The sequence below is a fragment of the Hypomesus nipponensis genome, chromosome 13 (genome assembly GCF_054491055.1).
Source record: "Hypomesus nipponensis isolate SF chromosome 13, ASM5449105v1, whole genome shotgun sequence".
In the NCBI taxonomy this organism is placed as follows: domain Eukaryota; kingdom Metazoa; phylum Chordata; class Actinopteri; order Osmeriformes; family Osmeridae; genus Hypomesus; species Hypomesus nipponensis.
In genome coordinates this window covers 18,618,803-18,644,467 of record NC_140373.1, presented here as the reverse complement: position 1 = coordinate 18,644,467, position 25,665 = coordinate 18,618,803, and the positions used below count along the sequence as shown (strand labels likewise).

Genomic DNA, 25,665 nt, shown 5'->3' with positions numbered 1-25,665 from the left:
GGCTGCCGTCTAAAAGACGAGGCGGTCTCACGGGCAACCTGCACTCGCTCAAATTTGAAAGACTGTCACGACCTAATCAAAAATGCGAGATTACAGTTCCACTCGAAATCGCTTTTTCTACAAAGCCAAATGGTTGTGATTTTTTGTGGGTGGTATTTTTCACTCGTAAACCAAGCTCCAATTTGCGAGCTAGAAAGTCTCTATCACGTTGTATCCATGCGTTATTGCTAACGTGTGTTGACGTGGTGACGTAGCTAGCACAGATTACCCTTCGTCGACTAAAGGCACTTTGTCCCCACAAAAACGTTGTAACCTCTTAAACTGTGCAATGGCACGTAAATCCAAATACAAGCAACTCAATAGAGACCAAGACAAACATTTTGACACAGGCATTTTGTATGTAGTCCAAATATTGACAAAGTTTTAGGGGGGCAAAAAGAAATAATAATAATAACTAGAAAAGGCTGTTCCTGCGAATCAGCAGTGAGAATGCTGAAAACCTGAATGGGGATAGCTGACCATGCTAAAAAAGCTGAAAATAGGAAGCTTTTTTAATGATTTGAAAGGATTTACCGTTACTTTTAAAGGGAGAATAATTTGCACAAAAACCTTAAAAAAAAAATTATTATAAAAGGGAGAAATAACAAAACACAGCACACATCTCCTGAAGGAGCTGAACGTTTTTTTTTAAATATATATATATATTTTTTTTATTGCTGAAAATACAGAAATGAGAAAATACCCGCAAGCTGAAAGCTGAAATGAATTTCAAAAATGTGTGAGTCACACAAAAGAGGCAGTGTGGAAGCTGAACTGCATGATCTAACAAAGCTAAGAGCTAAAATAGCCTACAATGAGGGAGAAGCTGAAAGCTGAACTGTTAAACAGAGAAGAAGTAGGCTAGCTAGTCATAACAAGAATATTATCTTATTAACAGCTAAAATTATAGTTGGGATAGTAATAGCAGTAGCAGATGTAGCCTACCATTGAGTGCATTTACTCGGCTTTCTTAGTAGGATTCAAACATACAGCAGTAGGGCCGATACAAGAAGACACGGCGACACTTTGTTGCAGAAGGATGATGGTGCAAGTTTCGTCCGTGAAGCATACAACGATTAATAAAAAAGAATCATGTAGACGTGTTTATTGAGTAATCGCATAACTAATTACACATGTAAACGGAGTAATTGTATTATTGGCATAAACCGACAATTGCTAGTAATCGGGTTTGATGAATTATGAACTTTATTGGTTCGTCGAAAATAACAGAAATTTGCCTAGCATCCTTACCTCAACAAGTTAACCTAGACGCAAAACTACACGTCCAATCGCCAAAATATGGATATTTTCCAAGACCCAAGACTCTGCCGAAACCATTGATATCCTTTATGTGTCTGTGCTGTCAGAAATACAACTCTTTTTGCAGTTTCCAAAATGTTACCCAATTGACCGTTCCCGAAACTCCTCCCTAGAACGGCCCTCGTCCAATTGTACCTTAGCAACCGCTACTAAGAGAAGAAGGTCCGTCAAGCTTTGACTCAGAAGCAACATGGTTAAACGGTGTGCCTATGGGACGTGTCGATCTGACACTAGATATCCCAAATGTTTAGAGGGAGGTGTGGTATTTTTTCCATTTACAAAGCCGAAGACTCAAGAGGGAAGGTGCCGGCGGTGGATAAAACAGTGTGGGAGACCCCACTCCCAACTTAATTTAGAGAACATCACCAAACATATAGCATATGTCTGCTCCAAGGTAGCTAGCTAGCGTTAAGCTGCTAGCGAACGATATCTAAGATGTTAGTTGAGAGAACATCCCAATTTCCAAACAGTTATGGTTAATGTAAACTAGTATTATTACCACTACTAGTGCATAACTAGTGACTCCAACAAATTAGTTTGTTAAAATCAAAATGTTAATGTCTGTAAAATTGCAAGCTGAGCTAGCCAACCAACGCGAGCAAGTTTGTAAGAGCTTAAAATACTGTATCAATGTTGAACAAAACGTCAATCCATTAAAACAAGCCATTATAAACTTATTTTATTTTGATCTTCGTAGAATTTTGTGAGTGGGCAACCTAGTCCTGAGTATCCCAACCCTGTTCAAGTGCTGTACAAGTGCCTGGCCAGACAAGGCTACTTGAGACCTGTATGCTTTGCTTTGGCTTCGATTTTTGTTGTTTCCCCTTCGTTGCTCATTTTAATATTTTGAATATATCCTTCCACTGCATATTGCAGTCCCTTCTGCCTGGATCTGGAAGATATCGCAAAGGTATCACTCAAAAAATCCTCACTCACACTGACAGCTGTAGCGCTTATCTCCGTACTCGCCATGGCTTTGGGTTGACAGTTCCGGGAATTGTGTCGGACGTAGCAACAATAACTAAAGGGGCGTGGCCTGGGGAATGGTCAATTCTGCTTTCATGGTGCGTGTCTGTTTGGTTGCCACGGCAATGGAGCAGCTGTACTCGCTAACGAGATGGGCAGAGAGAATGACACATTTAGCTAGCATCCACACCTCAAACAAGTTAACCTAGACGCAAACCTATACGTCCAATCCAAAAAATGAAACCAGAGATGTCCTTTATATGTCTCTGCGGTCAGAAATACAACTCTACCTGCAGTTTCCGAAACGTTACCCAATTTTGCTCTCATGGTGCTTGTTTGTTTGGTTGCCACGGTGATGATGCAGCTATGATTGCTACTACGCTGAGGGCAGAGAATAACCAACATTTACCTAGCATCCACACCTCAAACAAGTTAACCTAGACGCAAAACTATACGTCCAATCCCAAAAAATGAGGATATTTTCCGAGACCCAAGACTCTCCCGAAACCAGACATGTCCTTTATATGTCTGTGCGGTCAGAAATACAACTCTACCTGCAGTTTAAAAACGCGTCTACTTTCGAAATTCTCTGACGAATTTTACCCACCTTTTCATTGAAGTTAATGAGAGAATTTGAAAGGCTGCTCTCGCTTCAAGGATCAAAGCTGAAAATCTGTCAATGTGAGCTCTTTAGTAGTTACATTGGCTGAAAGAAGACAAGTTTTCCTACATTTTAAGGTATAACTTGTTTCTGTAAGTTAAACTATATGAACGTCAGAGGAATTTGTTTGACAATTTAGTTGAATATCAGAAAAAGAGCAGCCAGCAGTGTGGCACTCTGCTGGCTGCTCAATCATAAAAGTCAATAAGGAGCTACATTTTTTATTTGCACAAAAACCTTAATTCTTTAAAAAGTATAAAAGTGAGAAATACCAGAAGTCATAGCCATCATCTCCTGAAGGAGCTGAACGTTTTGATACAAAAAATTTAGGAATCGGTGAAAGTATGCAGGACTAGTTAAAGGCCAAAAAACGGCGGAAGAACTGAGAAGTTGAAAAGCAATAGTGAGAATGCTTAACAGCATTCTCACAATAATAATATATATGTGAGATAACAATGGTTTGTGCTCGCCGAAAGCAGGCACACCCCAATAAAAAAAGTTGGGTCATTAAGTTCATTTGTATGCGTCTTTAAGCTTCTTAATTTAACCTCAACGCTACTTTCATTTATCTCCAACAACACCAACGCAGATGACTAGTGTCAATGCAGTGTCAATGTTCTCATCTACTCACTCGTTTAATAAAATACAATTTTAGTGAACAAGCAGACCCAGTTAAATTCTGAGTTAACAAACTCACTACAAATTTCCTTTTGTAATAAATTATGCTAAGATAACAGATGGTTGGCATTTCAACAGATCCCTTACCGTAGGCTTAGCCAGGGGAAGAGGTGGCCAACTTTAAAACCTCAAATTAAGTCAGTCTTACTTTTTATGCAACAGGCAGACTTAATTAGACTAGTCTAACCTTACAATTTAAGACTGTGTAAGGCTAAGACTAGTCCTAAACTAAGTTTATGCAACTGGCCACAGTCTCAAAGTAAAAAAACTAAAGTATTGAAATTAGGTAGTTGATTCAGTACAAACTTAATAGCATTTTCTACCCTAATTGCAGATGAAAAAGATTTTGGGTAGCGCTGGCGATAACTACCTCCAGTCCACAGTGTTGGAATTCAGGTCAGTGTTGTTAGTTTGGTAGATATTGATGTTTTATAAATATATAGATATATTTTGCATGTTTACCACTGTGTTATATCACCCTTCCATTTACTTCCACACTTTTTAATCGGTTACAAACTGAGGATAGAAGTTGTTGCAGCTTTGCAAGTGGAATTGTTGGCCATTCCTGCTTGATACAATCTGGTCAACAGTCCTTGGTCACTGTTGTCTGGTTCTCTTCTTCATGATGCGCCATGCATTTTCAATAGGAGATAGATATGGACTCCATGCAGGTTAGTCATGAGCTTTGGCTAAGAGAACTCTGCAGTGTTTCTACATGGCGTTGATGTCTGTCTTCATCCTGGAATGACAGAGTTTCAGGATGCATTTCAGGATGCAGCAGTGAACTGTGTGAAGTGACAACGGTTTTCTGAAGTACTCCCAAGCCCAGATGGTTATATTTATCACAGTTGCATGAATGAGGGTTCAAAAGTCAAACAAAAGTCAAACACCTTTAGCAGTGGTTTGTGGCCTTGTCCTTTGTGCAATGAGATTTTTCTGAATTCCCTGAATCATTTCACAATATCATGCACAGTAGATGATAAAATACCTCAAATATTTTACAATCTTGAGTTGAGCGATGTTCTTTTGAACTGACTGACAATGCTCTCATGAAGTTTGCCACAAAGTGGTGAGCCATGACCCATTCTTGCTTGCAAAGACTGAGCTTATGGTTAATCTTGATACCTTCCCCTGTTGTTTATAACCTGATTATTGTGAAATCCTCCAAAATGGTGTTACATGAATATTCTCTAAACTTGTCAGTTTGTTTGGAGTGCAGGCATCAAATTCTAGAAGACAATGAACTTGAAAAGATGCTGCGTCTTCAGACCAAGGTTTTCAACCGAGTGCAATTTTTATTTAACACGGTAATAGGATTAGCGTGTTAAACAAAAAGTACAAACATACATTGGATGTACTTAAACACATTAGGTTTATCATTGGGAAAAAAAAGACACATGGAGAAATGTTTCATAGGCTATTAAATTGAAGATAAATAAATAATTGGAACTGGATACGGCGCACAACCACACATGTAGCCGAGTACGGAGGTGATTTGGGATCAGGCTGGCAGTTGACAAGACTTGATACTGGACCTGAAGTTGCTGGTACAGGGAGGTGCTGCTTAGCCAGGACTTTTTGTACTTGTCCTGCTTGATTTTCCACCACTCCAGTGGGTTGGTCTGGGCCTTTGCTTCTTTAGTAGTCCTCTCCAAAAAGTGTGTTACGGGGTGCAGCTATGTCGGTGCAGAAGTGCGTCCGTGTTATTGGTGTGGCTCGTGCTGACTCTGCTACACATTTCTGACAGCTTTTCCGTGATCTACAGGTGGAGAGGCTGTTCCAGTGCTGTGTACAACAGTGATGTGGTGTAAATGGCTCACCAACCTCCCACTTGCTCCCACCACCCAACGGGCCACTTTAAAGCCATCATTGATGGCTAGCTGAAGGGGATGGGCAAAGCAAGAAACAAACTCCCACTTTAAAAAGCCCTGGTTGTCCAGCACCATGTTATTGCCGTTGTTGTGTCCCACTCCTCAGTGGGGAAGTTGGGAATTTATGTTTCCTACTTTTGTGTGCCTTTCATCGGAGCTGTGCATCATTTTCACAGCGCTCCTTATGTCTGGGGAGATATAATGACAGGTGATAGTTGTTTTATGACTCAATTGTCAGAGCAGCCCACCACACATCTGTTGTATTAGCAACATTCTGTGACTTCAAGCTCTGCTTTCTGATTTTGCACTTATACTCTGAGGTGCAAAAGGGTAAAAGTGTGTTAATTTCCTTGGCTTGGATCCTAGATTTCCCAGATTTTGCATGGGAGTTCGCACTGACCATGACCTCACCACTTATACCTGCAAAGGCATACAGTGGCATGCAAAAGTTTGGGGGATTTTTTCCCATTCTTCCTTGCAAAAGGCAAGGATTCTGTTAGATTATTGGGCCAAGATACACTGCCCTTTTGATTTTTGATGATGTTTAGGTTGAGGGACTATGAGGGCCATGTCAAAACCTTCAACTTGAGGTAGTCCATCGTGGATTTTGAGGTGTATTTAGGATCATTATCCTGTGGTATGAGCCATACTTTTTTCCATCTTCAGCATTTTTATAGACAGTGGTATGTTTGCTTCCTGAATTTGCTGGAATTTAAGATATTTGTATGAATTTTGACTTAATTCTTTCCTCTTTTCCTCTACCAGTGAATGTTCCTCTTGTTTCAGACTAGCTAAAATGCTGCAGTTTTGAGGCCTATCAGATACATGATCTAAAACACTGCAGTTTTCCTTCATCTGTCTGTATTTTTGTGCTGGGAGTTTGAGAAATGCTCAAAATGTTAAACAGAGGCACTCATAGGCTTTATCAACATTCCAAAAATGAAAATCTTAGCTGTATTCACAGTCGTGTAGACGAGACTTTCGTGAACAGATTGACAAACTTAAAACCATTGAAGTAATATGAAAAGAAAGCTTGCATTTTGGATTTGTTGCTTTCTTCTGTTGTACCAAACTCGTATCGAACTGTGACCCCCAAAACCGAGGTACGTACCGAATCGTGACTTCTGTGTACCGTTACACCCCTAATGAACACATATTCCACATTGTAGCCAATTAGCCAAACAACCAAAACAAATTCCCCTGTGGTTTAAAGAAAAACGGGGAAACTGAACAGTGTATTTGCATGAACCAAATTATGTCAATACCAATTGAATTACAGTTATTTGACTCTATGGGTTAAATCAGAGTAAGAATGGTCAAAGTAAGGTTAAATGAAATATACCTTTAATAACATTGCAAATGAATGAAATCCATTACAAGGCAAACGTTACAAAATGAAGGTTAACTCTTACCTATGCTACCATGATAATTGTAAATCAGAAAGAGAAAGCAAGATGTGAGGAAGGAGAATGAGTACAAGGACAAGCCAGAGCTGAGGAGAAGGTCTCAGGTGATTAAGAATCCACAGAACAATGCTTCATAATTCCCTTTATACACAAGAACGACCAATCAGACCACTTCTTGACCCTTACCTATCAACATATGAATAGCAATGCTACAGTAAGTTACACAATAAGGTGAGAGCCATTATTGTCATTCAATTTAAATTTACAGTAAAATAACAACAACATTTTGTTTCAGTAAGCTCAGGATAGTGCAGGATGTGCTCACATAAAGGGGTATATACACTATGTATCAAAACTATCTATATAATCGGAAAATATATTACATATATTACAGCCAGTTATATGTATTAAATATTAATGACGATACCATAAAAGGAGAAAAGCTAGTGTTTTTTCCCGGGAAAATTTCTGAGGATTTATCAGGGGGCATAGAACAGCACCCGGGCCATTTTCAGCCCGACCAATGCTACATACCCTCTTTGGAGACCTTAAGGAACAGTGTGAAATACCCCCAAAAAACAGTCAATCACCCCTTTAAAAGAGCTGCGCGCTGATTGGTTGGTTTTCAACGAGTGAAGCTGCGGAGTAAAAACGCAACACGGCCAACAGTACTCCCTGAAACACCGAAGGTGGAGACTTGAAATAAAAATGTGCGAATAAATCTGTTGTGTCTACACAATACTGGTTTTAACAGATTTTCTAGATATCATTTGAAATGATAACGTTAGTTGTTTCCACTTCTGTTGTAGAAGCAAACTGGATTAGGTGGGTAGAACGTTACAGCTAAGCAAACTATATTGTGATTCAACTCAGCTTCAGTTAGCTAGCTCTAGATATCTTGCTGAACAATAACCTGACAAAGATCTGGACAAACATGCATCTTGAATTGTAGATTTTGCCTACATGTAACGCGGGTTATTTATTCAAGCACCTGCCTTTCTCCAGTTCCTTCAAATGGATGATCTAGACCAGTGGTTCTCAACCCTGTCCTCAGGGGACCCCCTGTCCTGCTTGTTTTAGATGTTTCCCTGCTCCAACACACCTGATTCAAATGCACGTCCGTTACCAGGCTTCTACAGAGCTAGATAACGACCCTTTTATTTGAATCAGGTGTGTTGGAGCAGGGAAACATCTAAAACATGCAGGACAGGGGGTCCTTGAGGACAAGGTTGAGAACCACTGATCGAGACAGTTGTAGCAATTATAGTCTAGACTGGTATTCGTTTGCATCACAACAAAGCACAGGCACTGAAGTATATACCGTACGTCGTCAAGGAAAATTGTTAATTATTGCCGTGTTTCAGGTTGTACCAATAGGACAGATCGAGAAATACATTTGCTATATTATCTACTTCCAAAAGTTATTAAAAACCAGGGAGTGGAATGTCATAGATTATCACAGTATAGGAGGCGCTTGTGGTTGGCAATGCTCAACCAAGATCTTCCAGGGTAAAAACAGGATTGAAAGTCACTTGGCAACACCTTGAGTATCGCAATGATATCCTACAGTTAAGGTTAGGTTGGTTAAAGAAGTAATGGCATTACTTACTTTGGCCTTCACAACACAACGGTCGTTGATAACTTGGTACTGCGTCTCCCTCACCCATCAACCACCATCTGGTTATAGGCCTCCAAACCTTTGTAGGATTTAAGGTCTTCCGCTGTGTATGGGCTCGGCGAGAAAACCAGGTAGTTGACTATATCGGGATATGCAACTGAAGGAAGAATCACCGGGTCATCACGGATCCAAGAGGGAGCTAACTCGTAGGGATCTGCACCGCCAATAAATTGTAATTTCTCAAAGTATTGCGCATTTTCTTGTGGTCCAAGTCCTTCCCTATATGCCTTTGCATCTTGGACGCGTTTTGATTAGCTTTTCAGTTGTTTAGACATGGCTACATTCACTTAAAGTATCCAAAGTGCACAATACTCTATTGTACTCCGTTCAGTTATTTACACCGAGTGCCTCCCCGAGTGTCTTCCCTTCTAATGCCGAATACAGCTAGTTTAAACTAGAGTCATTTGCTAAGTAAGGTATGTCGGAGTGTAGACACGTATTTAGCATTCTGCTAGATACAGGAGACGTTAGCATTGCTAATAGGCTAACTGTTAGCCACAAAATCATACTTAGCGCTTGTGTTTGTGATGAACATACGGTTGGAAGAGCACCTATTTTCAGCAACAGTGGCTTAGCAAATGCTTTTTTAAATTGTCCAAGGTTTCTTCAAAACTGCTCTCTGTGAAATGGTTCGAGCAAATGTGTAATTGAGAATGGAACTGCACAGATATTGTCATATAGACAATTACATGACACAGGCCATTGAGTGTTTAGTTCCTTAGAAGACATTCCCTGTACAGTCTGGAACACTGCATTTATTCCTGTAGTCCATTTTCAATATGTTAGAAAAACGTTCTTCTTTCTAATTCTGTGGAAGTACATAGAGCAGCACGCAGCAAATTTTAGGGCTTGACAAAGGTACAGACTCGAGCCAAAAAGGTGGAGCAACGTTGGGACGTCACAGCGGGGAATTTTTCAAGAACTAGCCTACTGTTTCACAGCTACATTTTTTAATTGTGAGATTTACATAGGAAAGAGGTGTCATTGGAGGTTCACTGTATGTCCATTTTACCCACCAAACTGTCGTCATTCAACTGTGACAAGGTAAATTCGGTTCTGCAATCAATCGCCCTCTTAAGCTATGTATAAAAATGCTGGTAAAAAAGTGTATAAAAATGCTAACTACGTAATTATATTATATTACACAGTCCAGTGAAGCAGTCCTGTAAGGGTGTTTTTATTGTCAGGTGCACAGAACAACACAAGGTCAGACTGGGTACTGAAATTCTTGGGACAATGCAAGCAACCTAGCTTAACATATAAGTATTAAGAACATAGATGTAATCTATGGTAAGATCAAATAAAATATAATAAAATAAAAATATAATAACAAACATCCTAATATGCAAAAAAAAGTATGCAATATACAATATACTAGACCTCTAATACACATAATGACCTCTGCCTCCGGCCTCGTGGCTACAGCCGAACACCACCCGTGGGAATATCCCTTACCTACCCCACTCGCACTAGTACTATATTGCTTAAATGTCAAGTATGCCTCTTTATCTATGGGACTCTGAAACAGTCAGTATTGCTCTTAGTTGTGTGATCTGGATCGAGAAGAATTGTAAAGGGTATCATTATTTGGAACATTTTCCTTTCCCTCCTCTCGTTGGAGTCTTCGCCACTTTGCTATTCTCTTCCCTTTTAGAGTTATTTGCCCCATTGGAGGAAATAATTCCTCTAATCTAACATACCGTATTTTTCAAAAACAAGCCGCATTTTCTATAACCCGCACCCCATCAGAATGGGAGCTTTGTGTTTGTAAATCGGATTTTAACCTGCGCTAAAATATATGCCGCACTTGATTTTTTAATTGTGAGATTTACATAGGAAAGAGGTGTCATTGGAGGTTCACTGTATGTCCATTTTACCCACCAAACTGTCGTCATTCAACTGTGACTGCGCTAAAATATATGCCGCACTTGATGCATGAACAATGATATCAAGCAATGCACGAGTAGGCTATAGGCGATCTTACAGCATGCCGTAATACACTTTGGTTGTGGATAGTATGTCCATGTGTGACAAAATCCATTGTTATGTCTGCAAAATAATTTTAGATATAGTGTAAGTTTAGCTAGCTTGCAAATCCTGAGATTGTGCCAATTAAAGCTGTATATAACATTTCACTGGGTCTTGCAGCTGTTTGATTTACTGAAATTATTATTAAATGTTATGTTCTACTAGCCATTTGTCTATGTAGGAGCCAGGAATTACTTATTTGTATTATTGTGTGGTTGCAGTGTAATGGAGTCACGTGTGTATGGGCGGTGACACTCAATTAGTGTTAAAGCTCCTGTGCACTTGGGGGCTTGTATGGAGTAAGAGGGGGTGAATGGGTCGCCTTACTTTTTGTTGGCCGCAAACATTTTTTGATCACAAAATGTTTCCAGATAGCTGTAATTACTTTTGACTATGATTCTGAACATTCAAATACTTAAATACTTTTCAGCAATAAAAGCCACATTTCTTGGATCTCTGCAAATCTTTTCTTTTTAATAGCGCGTCTGCCTATGAAGCAACCCAACCTCAGCCTCTCAGTAATTTTTAGTTTGTCCCATGTAGTCGTTACAGCCTACTTTAGCAAGTCACTGTATTTCCAAGTCCTGATAGTGTAACTGAGACGACACAGTAAACAATTCCTCTTTCAGTAAGCCCCCGTTCCAGTGTTGAGCATTAAATTAGCTACACAGTCTGTAGAGCTCTTGGGACAAGGCCACTGTTTTGTTCTAAAACCGGGCTACAAGCCGCTTCAAAATATAAGCCGTACAACCACAAGAAAATTGTAAAATCGGGGTACAAGCCGCGGTTTTATTTCCCAAAAATACGGTATATATGTGTGTGATATCCTGAAGATCAATAACAAATATATGTTCTTCAGGGGCCCGTTCTCAGTGCGTCGTTTATTACATCCAAGATTGAATGACACATCCAAGAAGACATCATCTTGCTACCCATGTTGTTTATAATTAGTATAGCTGGATTGAGTTATGCGTTGGTCTAAAAGGGGGTATGTATCGATAGTAGAAACCTTGATCAGCAACGCTGCTATTGGCTGCTCACATAAGTCTATGGCTGCTCACCATGGTCAAAATGCACACCTCAAAGTCTGCAAAATCCAAGAATGAAGGCTGGCAAAAAGTAGCAGACCAAATTAAATGTAGAGTAGTGACCACGCGTTTTATTGCTTTTTACAGTAAGCTAGTTGCCTGGTCCTAACCAGACCCTCGTACATTTCATTTGTACAGAGGGTCTGGGATCTCTCGATTGACAAACGTTAACCTCCTTGAAGGCGGGTCCTCTGTTGAAGTTTAAAACTATTGGATCCGCCCAGAGCCACTCTGATTTGCCATAACCAATCGCAAGCGTTCGCCTTAGTCAACTCCTTCACCACTACTGAAACGGAGCTAGCTGCCGTGGGGAGGAGGGCCACAACATCATGGCCACCAACAAAACTCAGCATGGAATGTTCTTGCTCTGGCTTTAACCTATATTCGGCAGTGTTACCACAACCGCAGAATAGTTTCGCTCGCATCTTTCTCCGCCACCATTACTGAACTTCTCAAACAAGTGAACGACATTAACGTCATCGTTCTCAGACACTCCCTCTGTTCGCTGATTGGACCTACAATTTTTTTTTTTCTGGAAACCGACTTCAGAGCCTAGCTCCCAGACCTACTACTGAAGCGAAATCCAAATTGAGCGGAAGTACGTCGGAGGGCAGAGCCAGGCTAGTAAGCTAGGCCTGTTTTGTTTTTTTTCTTCATATTTTTATTTATCATCTTTAAATCATATGATGTGGTTTCAACAATGTATTAATGTAAATGACACCCTCACAAAAAGAATAGGCTAGCATATCGCACTGTACTTAAGGAGCCTATCTATCACAAAATGAGCAATGAATTGGGTTTCATGCTAAATTCTGCTAATTATTCTTGCACCTTCTCCAACAGGTTCCTGTAGTAAAAACGGACAAGACATATCTGTGTTACATACGATGTTAAATGTAACAATGTTTGACTGATAGTACTGTACCAGCGGAGTGTCAACGGTGTAGCCGGGCACAAACAATGCAGCGGGTTCAGACAGAGGTACATTTATGAATACAGCTGCAAAAAGGTATTGGCAAGCCGCAAGTGAACAAATAACAATGACTAATAGACAAGGGACGTACCAGTACATAAAGACACGGAGAAGGGACTATGAGCGATTCCCGATGAGACAAACAAAGTGCACTACACTAAGGACCGAAACGGCCCTGTTGAAAACCACTAACTAACCTAGTATTTCCTAACCTAACTATACTAAACTCTAAGTTGCAAAAGGTGCAGGTGGAACCGCTCCTAAACTACTGTGCATAACATCGGTTATCTACGTGTTGAGGAGTACACCCATGGATCTCTACACTATCTCACTTCTCCTCTTACACATCTGGACAAATAAACAGCCACTCAGCGTGACTCGCCCCTCTTCCTCATACGCCAACCAGAACACGCTTTATCGATGATGACAGTGTCTAATTTGGCCCGATTAGACACGGCCGCCTCAGGTCCGGATCTTGACGTTGGGGCGCGCACTCCGACGTCATCATCAGCACCGTCACAGGAACACCTACAGACAAGACACAACTAAAACACACACACCCTACAGGCAGGAGTGGGAGCCGTAACAATCTGTGACAAACTTTGTGTATCACCTTTGCTTGTAAAGACTCAATCTAATCGTGTTTACATAAAAGGACCTGTTGCTATGACAGCAAGTCCAGGATGAGCTTCGAAGAACCGAACAATCCAAGATAATGACAAATCGTCAACAATCAAATCCACGTGCACAATAAATGTTTGTTTTCTCTTTCCGGTAAAGTAATTCCGATGGCGATGTGTCACTTATTCCTCCGTACATGTGTAGATAAGTAAACCGGTTATCCTACCCTAAGATGTACAACGCAACAGGATATGGGCCCAGGCGGGACGTTGGAAACCGATGGAGCAGGTTATGCTTTGATGGAGATTAAAAGAATTATGAGATATGGGAAACTACGTTTTTGGGCTACCTACTAAGGGCTGAAGGAGACCATACTGCAAGAACCAAACGAGGACGATGTTAATGGCAAAGTTAAAAGCGAAGAAGCCTATGCCGAGTTAATACAGTTGTTGGATGACAAAAGTTTCTCTCTGGTCATGAGAGAAGCAACTGATAACGGCCGAAAAGCTCTGACCATTTTGAGGGATCATTACGCAGGTAAAGGAAAACCACTTGTAATAAGCCTATACACCGAGCTAACGTCCCTACAGAAGGCAGCTAATGAGAGTGTCACACACTACATAATTAGGGCCGAGGCTGCCATTACAGCACTTCGAAATGCTGAAGAAAACCTTATTGATGGACTTCTAATAGCAATGATTCTGAAGGGGTTGCCGGAGTCATTAAAGCCATTTGCCATCCACATAACCCAGGGTGACGAGAAAATGGAGTTTACGGAATTTAAGACCTAGCTGAGAAGTTTTGAGAGCACTGAGAAGCAAAGTGCTAACTCAAGTGATGACGGTGTGATGAAGGTGACGGCCTCAACCTCGGGAGCGGGGGGAAGAGAGTGCATTTGTGGAAAATTCACTACACATTACTTGTTACAACTGCAATCAGAAGGGACATATAGCTAGAGCATGTCCGAACGAGCAGCACCAGCGACCGAAGCAGTGGTGCAGCTTTTGCAGAAGTCCAACACACAGAAACGCCACGTGCAGGCGGAGAATGGAAGATGATGCAAAGCAAGCGATTGATGTTCAAGATAAGTGAACAACAACTCAACGGATCAAGACAGAGAGGCCTGATGGTCGATACGGGCGCTACATCACACATAATAACTGACATTGAAAAATTCAAGAACTTTGACAACACTTTCCAGCCAGAGAAGCACGTTTTGGATATGGCCGATGGGACGAGGACGTGCGGTGTCGCGACAAAAAGAGGTGAAGCAGAGATCATCCTCATGACCAGCGAGGGCAAATGGTTGAAAGCGACGCTGAAAAGGGTGTTGTATATTCCATCCTATCCGCAGGACATTTTCTCTGTAAAAAACCGCGATGGCCAACGGAGCGGCAGTGAAGTTCAAACAGGGCCGTGACCAGCTCATCCACAGGGATGAGAACTGGGTTTGACATCAACGAGTGCAACAGACTGTACTATCTAAACACTTATAGTGGTGAGAATGATGAGTGTAATGCATGTTATGATATCCAAACCTGGCACGAGATCCTAGGTCACTGTAACTATATGATGTCTTTAAACTGCAAAATGTTGTGGAGGAATGAAAATCAAAGGGCCAATCGATAGATCTAGCTTAAATATGAGGTCTGCATACAAGGGAAATTTGCTCAGAGCAGAAACCGAGAACCAGATGAAAGAGCAAAGGCTGCACTTGATCTAGTGCACACTGATTAAGCTGGCCCTATCGAGCCAGAAGCAAAAGATGGTTTCCAATATTTTGTTATCCTTTGCTGATGACTATACAAGCGTACTTTTGGTCTACTTCTTGAAGTTTAAAAGTGATACTGCCATAGCAACCGAGAAATTAATTGCTGACACTGCCCCTTATGGGAAGATAAAGTGTATTAGGTCAGACAATGGCACAGAGTACACCAGCAAATTCACAGAGAATTCTAAGCTTTGCTGAGTAAGAATAGCATACGACATGAGACCTCAGCACCTTATTCTCCTCACCAAAACGGAACTGCTCAGAGAAACTGGAGAACTCTATTTGAGATGGGTAGATGTATGCTTATCAAGAGCAACTTGCCTAAAGAATTGTGGACATACGCTGTGATGACTGCTGCAGTAATACGCAACAGGTGCTACAATAGTCGGGTCAAACAAACCCCATACTACATGCTGACGGGAAAGAAACCAGACCTTTCGAAAATGAGTGTTTGGAACGGTGTGTTAGGCCTATGCTTACAAACAGGACAGGAAAAAGTTGGATCCCAGATGCGAGAAGGGAGTGACAAGAATAGCTCAGCACACTTAGTCTACTACCCACATACAAGGAAAGTACTGAAGCACAGGCTTGTGAAGTTCTTTTCGAAGAATGTAGTTGAACATGAAACTCAGACTGACCTAGAAATGACAGATGATGCTCATGGGAATAGATTTGCATCCCCCATGCCCAGACATCAGATAGCTGATCAGACCCCAAAAGAGGACCAAGAGTCTGACTTGGTAAATCCAGAAATGACTCTCAGACAAGAGACAGACAAAAGAGGTGCCATACTGACAGAAGATAGTACAACACGCTACCACAGAAGGAATAGGATCCCTCCTAAATACTTAAATGATTGTGTCTGATGTTGATAGTGAGGATCAGTTATTTGCCAATCTTGACTATTGCTACAGGATGGTATGTAGTAGTGTACCACAAACTTTTGGTGAAGCCATGGATTCACCAAAGTCACTGATTTGGGCTGAGGCTATGGAGGAAGAGATTAGTTCTCTCAAAGAAAATAACACATACACATTGACCACACTGCCAAATGAGGAAGACTGCAGTGGGGGGTAGGTGGGTCTTTGCAGTTAAAAGCAATGCTGACGAGTCTGAGACGTATAAAGCAAGATATGTTGCTAAAGGTTATAGTCAAGTCGCTGGAATAGACTACAACTGCACATGTCATCAATACGTACTCTGATGCAAATGGCAGCCCAGTATGACCTTAAACTCCATCAAATGGATGTCAAGACGGCTTATCTTAATGCTCCTATAGATTGTGAGGTTTACATAGAGCAACCAGAAGGCTTTGAAGTCAAATCAGAGACAGGTGAAAAATTGTCGTAAAACTAAACAAGTCACTATATGGTTTGAAACAGTCTGAACGGAATCGGAATAGGGTGTTACACGATCACCTCAGTGAAAATAGATTTACTCAGAATCCAGCAGACAATTGTGTCTACTACAAAGAAATGGGAAATGATAGGATCATACTGATCATCTGGGTTGATGATCCACTCATAGCATCTAGGGACAGTGATTCACTCAATGATGTGAATAAAATGTTGACAGCAAGGTTCAAAATGAAAGATCTTGGAAAACAAACACTTTCTAGGCATACATTTTAACCAGAGTGAGGGAGAAGTAAGAATGAACCAAAAGCGATACATATCAAAAATACTGGAGAAGTTTGGTATGTCAGAGTGTAAATCAAGGTCGACCCCATGTGAACAGAAATTAAACTTGGATGGTGATGAGGAACTTTGCTATTCTAGGAAATATCGAGAGGTGATAGGCAGCTTGATTTATGTAATTATATGTACAAGACCAGACCTAAGCTGGATAGTCAGCAAGCTTTCACAGTACCTATCACAGCCAAAACAACAACACATGATGGTGGCCAAACATGTGATGAGATACTTGAAATGCACAATCAACAAGGAGTTATGCTGTAAGAAAAGTAAAGAGGCACTGAAACTTGTGCCATATAGTGATGCTGATTGGGCAGCAGACCTGAGGAATAGACACAGTACTATAGGGTTTTGTGTAGGTCTAACTGAAAAGGGTCCTGTTGTGTCATGGAAATCAAAGAAGCAGCCAACAGTTGCGTTATCCACATGTGAAGCTGAATATATGGCTTTGCCTGCGACTACTCAAGAATGCCTTTACCTTATACAACTATTGAATGGAATGGATAGTGAGTGTAAATATGTGCCAGTCAAAATCTTGGAAGACAACCAAGGAGCAATTGCTTTGTCCAAAAATCCTGTAAATCGTCAGAGGTGTAAACATGTTGATTCGTTTTCATTTTGTTTGATCAGCACTCAATGATGGCAATATAATCATTGAGTATTGTCCAACAGCAGAGATGGTAGCAGATGTTATGACTAAGCCTGCAACAAAGTTTAAGCTTGAGCAGTTTAGACATTTTCTTTTTGGAATGTAGCCTAAGCTGCCAAACAAATGTCAAATGTAACTAATTGAGTTGGAATCATTTGCTGGCAGCTTGGTCCCTCCCAGTTCAAAAATTTCAACAACAAGTGCGTCTTGAGCCTTCTCTTGAAGGTGGAGAGACAGTCTGTGTCTCTGGAGGTGGGGAGTTGATTCCACCACTGGGGGGCCAGGCAGGAGAAGAGCTTGTGGTAGGACCACCAGGCGGTTGTCTGAAGAAGACCGTAGGGGGCGGGTGGGGGTGTAAGGCTGCAGGAGAGACTTGATGTAGTCGGGTGCAATTCCGTTCACTGCTCGGAAGGTCAGTACCAGGGTCTTAAATCTGATACGGGTGTTGATGGGTAGCCAGTGGAGAGAGATGAGGAGCGGGGTAACGTGGGAGCGTCTGGGTAGATTGTAGACCAGGCGGGCCGCTGCATTCTGAATCCTCTAAAGAGGGCGGGTTGCGCATGCTGGGAGACCGGCGAGCAGCGTGTTGCAGTAGTCCAACTTGGAGAGGACAAGTGCTTAGACAAGCAGTTGGGTGGAGTGCTCAGACAGGTATCTCCTGATCTTCCGGATGTTGTAGAAGGTGAATCTACATGACCGGGAGACTGCAGCAATGTGGGCCGTGAGGGAGAGCTCGTCATCCATGGTACCCCTAAGGTTCCTGGCAGAAGATGAGGGGGTCACCGTCGCAGATCCCAGGGTGATTGAGAGGTTGTGGGAGATGGAGGGTTTGGCCGGGATGATGAGAAGTTCGGTTTTGGCGAGGTTCAGCTGGAGGTGGTGCTCGGTCATCCAGGCGGAGATGTCTGCGAGGCAGGACTCAATCCTAGCTGAGATCCCGGGATTGGTCGGGGAAACGACAGGTACAGCTGCGTGTCGTCAGCGTAGCAGTGGTAGGAAAAGCCATGGGAGGTGATGATTGGTCCAAGTGAGGTGGTGTACAGAGAGAAGAGGAGGGGTCCAAGGACGGAGCCCTGTGGGACACCAGTGGAGAGCTAGCGAGGGTCTGACAGTTTGCCTCCCCAGGAGACCTGGTAGGATCTTCCCGACAGGTAGGATCTCAGAAAGTCTGTAGAGCAGGATGTGGTGGTTAACTGTATCAAACGCTGCAGAAAGGTCCAGCAGAATGATGACGGATGACCTCGAAGCCGCTCTGGCAGACTGGAGGGCAGTGGTGACTGAAAGGAGGGCAGTCTCTGTGGAGTGGCCGGTCTTGAAGCCTGATTGGTTGGGGTCAAGCAGGTTGTTCTGAGAGAGAAAGTTAGACAGTTGGTTAGATACAGCACGTTCAATTGTTTTAGAAAGAAGGGTAACAGTGATACCGGTCTGTAGTTCTGGAGGAGGGCAGGATTAAGGGAGGGTTTTTTAAGTAGAGGGGTAACTCTGGCCTGTTTGAAGGCAGAGGGGAAGGTGCCAGAGGTAAGAGAGGAGTTTAGGACATGGAGCAGAAAAGTTATAATGGAGGGGGAGATGGTTTGAAAGAGAGGGGAGGGGACAGGATCAAGGGGACAGGAGGTGGGGCGATGAGAGAGAATGAGGTCAGAGAGCTCTGCCTCGGACAGGGGAGAGAAAGAGTTTAGACATTTAGTTGAGTCAGTCATGGAGGGTGAGAGGGTAGGAAAGGTGGGTTTAGGTAACCGACTGCTAATGTGAGCAAATGTTTTCTCAAACAAGGAGAAGTCGTCTGCTGTCAGGGTGGAGGGAGGGGTTGGGGGAGGTGGGTTGAGAAGGGTGGAGAAGGTAGAGAAAAGTTTGTGGGGTTTGAAGCAGAGTTCATTTTGTTAAGAAAGTAGAGGGTTTTAGCACCAGTTACATGAGAAGAGAAGGATTTAAGGAGGGAGTAATACTTATCAAGGTCCAGACCGTCTTTGGACTTGCGCCATCTCCTCTCAGCTGCCCGAAGGGTGGACCGTTGTTCACGAATAACATCCGTAAGCCACGGGCAGGAGGGAGAAGATTGTGCAGGCCTGATTGACAGGGGATGGAGAGAGTCAAGTGATGCAGTTAAAGTGGTTAACAGGGTGTCAGTGGCAGTGTTAGTGGGGTGGGACGAGAACTCGTCAATGGGAGGGAGGGAGGATGTTACAATAGAGGAGAATGGGAGGGGGATAGGGAGCGGAGGTTGCGCCGGAAAGTTATGAGGGTAGGAGGGGTTAGAGGGAGAGACAGAGAATTGGATAAAGTAGTGATCAGAAATGTGCAGTGGGGTTACAGAGGTTAGCTCAGTGATACAGTTACGTGTCAGGATGAGGTTTAGCTGTTTGCTTGCCTTGTGGGTGGCTGGTGTGCTCAGCAGCGTCAGGTCGAAGGAGGTCAGGAGAGACAAGAAGTTGACAGCCTGTGTTCCTTGGAGGTGGATGTCCCCAAGGACTATCAGTGGGGTTCCATCATCGGAGGACGCATGAGGAGCAGTTAGCATTGTCCCCACCAATATTTTAGCCAATTGTGCTGCTGTTTGGATAGATTCCGACGGCCAGGACGCAACGTTACAAGAACCGCCATAATTTGATTGGCTGAAAATCCGAAGGGGGAGGGTTATCTGAAACGCGACACGCACGGGAAGAAGCACATGCTACTTTGCTTGCTTGCACTGGCAGTCGCAGACAAGCTAGCGGGTGTGTCGGCGACAACGGTACAGCTAACTTACCAGGGCTGTCTGCCAACAATACATACATAAAAGGCCAGAGTAACACATTTTGATATACCCTTTGCCCTTCAGCATGTACATGTCTGCCCCTTTTTGTGCGTTGTTGATCAGATATGCTTCCACTCAAGAAGAAGAAAGGGGACATACAAAGCTTTTTCAAAAAGCAGTGTCAAGTCAGGCTAAATAACTAGCCACACTTGCAGCGGTAGTGACCAGGCTTTCAAATGCAGATTCTACTGTGGAAAAAGTATTAACTGGTGATATTATATGTTACCCAGGATATTGTTACAGCTAAACCTAGCTTCTGTAGCTAATCTTTCAACCAAGGTTACCAAGGGAGGGGGGGGGGGGGGTGATGGGTGATGGGTGGATGTCCCCACCAAGTCTGAGACCAAACCTACGCCCTTGTCTTCTAGGAAATGTAAATGACAGAAAATATATTGTGTGTAGATGTACCAGTTACAAGAAGTTTGGTTAACTTTTTTGGTGGTGAGGATGAAGGGAGCACCATGGCTCACTTTGTGGTTGCCAACTTTCTCTTCCCCTCGTTCTGAAGTTATGGAACTTTTTTGTTCAAAAATTGTTTTGTGGTTGCACAAAATGTGCAATAGTAATAGTATATGAATTGCTTTTGAGTGTTTCATTCATTGTCACTTGTCAGTTGCATAGATCCAGTATAAAAAACAAAAATGTGTAGGTAACCCCTTGAATGGATCATGAGTCTTTTGTTCCCTTGTGGTATACGTTCGTAAATGAGTATTAATGATCTGACCTTTTGTTAATTGATTTTACAGGTCAGTCTACTGTAGTTGTGTGTACCAGGATAATTAAATGTCAGTAATAATCCTGGTACAATGATCTGTCTCAAACACATTGTAATGAACAAAATGACTCAAAAAAGCTTTGTTCGTTTTGCAAGTTACTAAAATGGTCCAATCTTCCCATATTTACTTTGATTGCGTAAGTGTTTAAGACCCCAGACAAACAGCACTGATTAACATCCAATGAGATTTTACACATAGCAATCTGTGGGGAACGAGTGTTATTAGTGTCTCCAGGAGGATTTCCATCGCACCCTCATCTAAACAAGCGATGTGATGTCTCTGATTCCGGAACGCTAGTATGCTATCTCAAATCACAAACAAAGCAGCATAACAACGGTATTGATCTATGCATAAAAAAATCTACAAATACAGAAACAGAACAGGAAACACAAGGGAAATGACTGGAGGCCTGGCCAGACCGTGACAATCATTCACAAATTGGTCTGGTGACGTCGGTGAAAATGGAATGCCTCTTGTCCATTCAAATTACTGTCAGAACTGTTGACTACATTTTAATAGAGAATACTGTGTTTGCATTTAAAATAATAATTTTGATTGGTTGGAGGGTTTTGGACATAAGACATAGATTAAAAAAAGACCACTATTTTAAAGTGTTTTTATGCATTTTGCCATGTAGGAAAGCTGATGTCAAGACATTTCGGTCACGTGATTCAAAGATTAATGCCACCGTGGAGAACCTATACATCGCCAGAGATAACATCAGTGAAGCCGGTGTCACAAAGAAGATAGAAGATGCCCTCCTGAGATGTCAAAACGGAAGCTGTATTGATAATGTGTTGGTAAATGCCGTTTACACAGGTATGTAAATGCCGTTTACACAGGTATAGCGTCTTCTACATGTGCACTAATATTCTGTGACACTACAGATTAACAAGGACACATTTTCAATGGTTTCTACTTCTGAAACCATCACATATATAGATCAATTTTCAGGACTGTAATTTTATTTTACATACATTTACACGTTGATGTCATGAATACATTAGAAGGGTAATGAAGGTAAATGAATGCCAAATTATGATGTCTCTTCTTTATTCACAGAGACAAACCTTTGTTCCCTGAAAGTGTGCCACATGGAATCAACATTGTGTAAGGCAGCTGATGGGGTCTTTGAGTGTCAATGCAAAACGGGTTATATAAACACCGGACATAGCAACAGAATATGCACAGGTGAGGATCAACAAAAAAAAAAGCTGTTTGGTTGTTTAAAATGTTACTTTGAAGACCCAAAATGATCCTGTCAAGTATTTATTTAACTAAAGTATGTGCAACTAATGACATTTAAATTCTGAAAGTTAATTACATGATTCTATATGCCGCAAAAATAATTAAAGGGTCCTTTGCCGTTAAATCTCCACCATCATCACTTGTAGAGTTTGTCGAGGGGGAGTAGTGAAAATACTTTAAATATCCTGTACAGTCATTGCCAAATAGTTGACAAATTAATTTGAAAACCCACTCAACAGCAGGCCCGGTTCTATCCTACTTAGTTGGAGGCAAATAGTTTAAAGCTTCAATTTGGTGCAATCTGAGAGAAACGTTGAGTACAATTTCATTGATCTTTGTGTGGTTAGTTTCCCAGCCCAGGTATTGGGGATAACAGGGCTGAGGCAAGGTGTGTGCTTAGCCACCTGCGAGTGCAATATTGGTGAGAGTGCCCCCGGACTTGAAATACCTCAACCAGTATCATCAGACTTACTGTTGATACTACTTTTTGGCTTCGGAAGACGAATCAAAAACCTATGCATGGCTAAAAACAGCGAGGTTAACAGAGACACGAGTGCTGCAGCAGCTGTGTGCGTTACCCCCAATATGGCGCATAACAGCCGTGACGCGACTGTCGGAGCTGAGTAAAAGTGAAAGTAACTGACATGCCTGGCTTAAATTCGCTTTTTGGAATATGCTCCTGGTCACATCAAAGCTTGGTCGGATACAGGGGGTGCAGGGGAACGCTACGCCACCCAAGGTTTCTGCCTTGCCCCCCCCCCCCCCCCAGCTCCTTCTGACTTCAGACAAAACATTTTAAAAATCAGCAAGAGTTGTCGGGGGAGGAATTGAATACGGCTCCAAGTCGGACATTTCCTGCATGCTTCTGGTGGTTAGCTGTGTTTACATCAGTCAACGTGGCCGATCAATTGCTGTTTGCTTGCCTCATTTTTGGCTGACAAGTTGGACGCGATAAAAAATAATTTTATTTGCATGAAATCGAGCACATAACTTGCTAGTACCGCTGTGTCTGATCTGGTTATGTGGTTATGTTTTATGTTAAACTCTCTCCAATCTGCAGATTGATAACAGGCCTGCATCAAATCGCTAACTTAACTGAACTTTGACATTAGGCTACATGTGTTAATGAAGACGGACTAAAACATAATTTCTACAACAATATTATTGCAGTCTGTAAATAACATCTACTGTAATTTTCGGACTATAAGGCGCACCTAAATATAAGCTGCAGCAGGTAAATTGAATGATGTGTACATATATAAGCCGCACTAGACTATAAGCCGCAAGTGTTTTAGGCCCCGTCCAGACTAGCCCAGGTAAATACAAATATGCGTATTCGAATTGAAAACGATCTCCGTCCACACTAGCGTTTTCATATCGTTTTCCAAATGTTTTCCGTCCACACTAACACGGGTACATGACAATCGTTGTTACGTTGGTTACGCCACTCCTGCTCCTCCTACGGTGTTCATTTTAGGACATTCTCAGATCTCAGACTCAAGTGTCAGACTCAAACGAAAAGCATCAGACTCAGGCAAAACAGCTTCAGTCTCAGTCATTCTCAGACAAAAACGCTCTCAAACTAAACAGCGTCATTCTCAGACAAAGCGCTCTCAAACCAAACGCCATCATTCTCAGACAAAACATTCTCAAACCAAACGCCATCATTCTCAGACAAAACGCTCTCAATCCAAACGCCATCATTCTCAGACAAAACGCTCTCATACCAAATGCCATCATTCTCAGACAAAAGCTGCAGGGTCAAAAAATTTGAAAAAAGGCGCAGCTTATGGTCTGAAAATTACGGTATATGTTTTTAAATATTTTATTAAATTGCACTATACGGTCCAGATTCGAGCATTAACGGGAACTTAAAGATGCTGGAAAGAGGAATAAAAAATGTGTTTAAAGGTCATCACATTACAGAAGAATGTGTTGTTAACTACACATTCAAATTCAAATGCACAAAAAAAACAGACAAGTGTCATGGCTGGCTGCAAGGAGGACCCAAAGCGGAATACAGAACGGAAAGTTAATTAAAGGACAACTGAAATCTCACAAGCAAAGCTCTGAAACCAAAACAGAAACAAGCCGTAGAAGGTAACTCAAAAAGGGGTGATCCGAAAAACATAGTCAAGAAAGGCAGGGTCCGAGATCGGGAAGGCAATCCAGTATATCCAGGGAAGGGTAAGGCAGCGGCTCAATGTGGCTGGAACAAAAGAGCGTATCACAGGATATGGAACTGGTCTCAAACATAACAAAACTCTTCGTTTGAAAAAGCTGCTGACAGAAAGAGCGCTGCCATGAAACACAGTGACCACTAGGTCACCCCTCAAACCCTGACAGACAAGTATGTTAAATTAGGCTTTGAAATTGTGAGAAAATATTCTCTGCTTGAGACTGGGGGGCGTGTCGCCTGAAGGAGCTGAAGCTCTGCCCCCTCTAATTTATTGAATTTAGCAACAATAGCAACACAAGCTAAATCCCCTGCAGATATCAGAACAGACCTACCTGCAGTTTCTGAGTGTTTTATGTGTTAATTACTTAGTCTTTGCATTGTACAAGCTGAGTAACAGAATGCAACCGTCTGTGATCTGACGTAGATCAGTTGCTGTGACGTATATATGTTGGGTTTTTCCCCCGCCTCTACAAAACCTGAGCTAAAAAAGGGAGAGAAACTGTTCAACGGTCTAACTCCATTTCAGTGCGACAGTTTTCGCGCTTTGCATGTGCTTTCAGGAACTCATTTCACACGTATATAATGTACGGAGAATCAAATCATGGAATTTGTTTTACAGCATCTTTAAGGTGTCAGAATAAACACTAAATATGTGACGGTTGTTTTGTTTGAGTTTGGCCAATCATGAAATAGCTGTGTTGTCATCAGAGCTTGTGAAGTTGATCTGAATAAAATGCACTGTTTTACTTTTCATAAAGTTCATGAGCTTGTCAATGTCACTTTGTCAACCATCACAGCCAGGATAGGGCAGGACATAACAAGTTTGACGTGCTATAGCAAACCTTCATTGTAATAATGCATAATTGGTGATGATTGTTGACAAGATGGTACTCAGCATTAAGACTGTGAGCGGAGTAGGGGGTGGCTTCTGGGGCTTGAGCCCCGAATGTCTTCTCAAAATATATATTTTTTCTGTTTTTGCAAAACAAAAAGCAGAAAAGTGCAGAGTATGTGCAAGTAGTAATATACACACGAGATATGTATATAAATAGTTAGCCTGACGTTGTCATACTCATAATTCTAGTCAGAATATGAGTCTGAGAACTCTCCATTGGGCTTTGACTACAAGGCGTGTTACAAACGAGCCTGCAAAACAAATGCCTCTTCGCTCAATTGGATGGACCTACAACCAATCAGAGCAACGTAATATGTTGTTTGTTGAAAA

The 25,665-nt window shown here is 42.0% G+C and overlaps 1 protein-coding gene across 1 annotated transcript in view; it reads left to right on the top strand.

Moving 5' to 3' along the window:
• LOC146260536 (mucin-13-like) overlaps positions 1-25,665 on the top strand; it is a 53,733-nt gene that overhangs the window by 12,601 nt on the left and 15,467 nt on the right. The window contains exons 5-7 of the mRNA XM_084670012.1: positions 3,999-4,060; positions 21,651-21,832; positions 22,076-22,204. Of these exons, the coding sequence (XP_084526138.1) occupies positions 3,999-4,060; positions 21,651-21,832; positions 22,076-22,204 (373 nt within the window). The remainder of the gene's footprint in view (positions 1-3,998; positions 4,061-21,650; positions 21,833-22,075; positions 22,205-25,665) is intronic.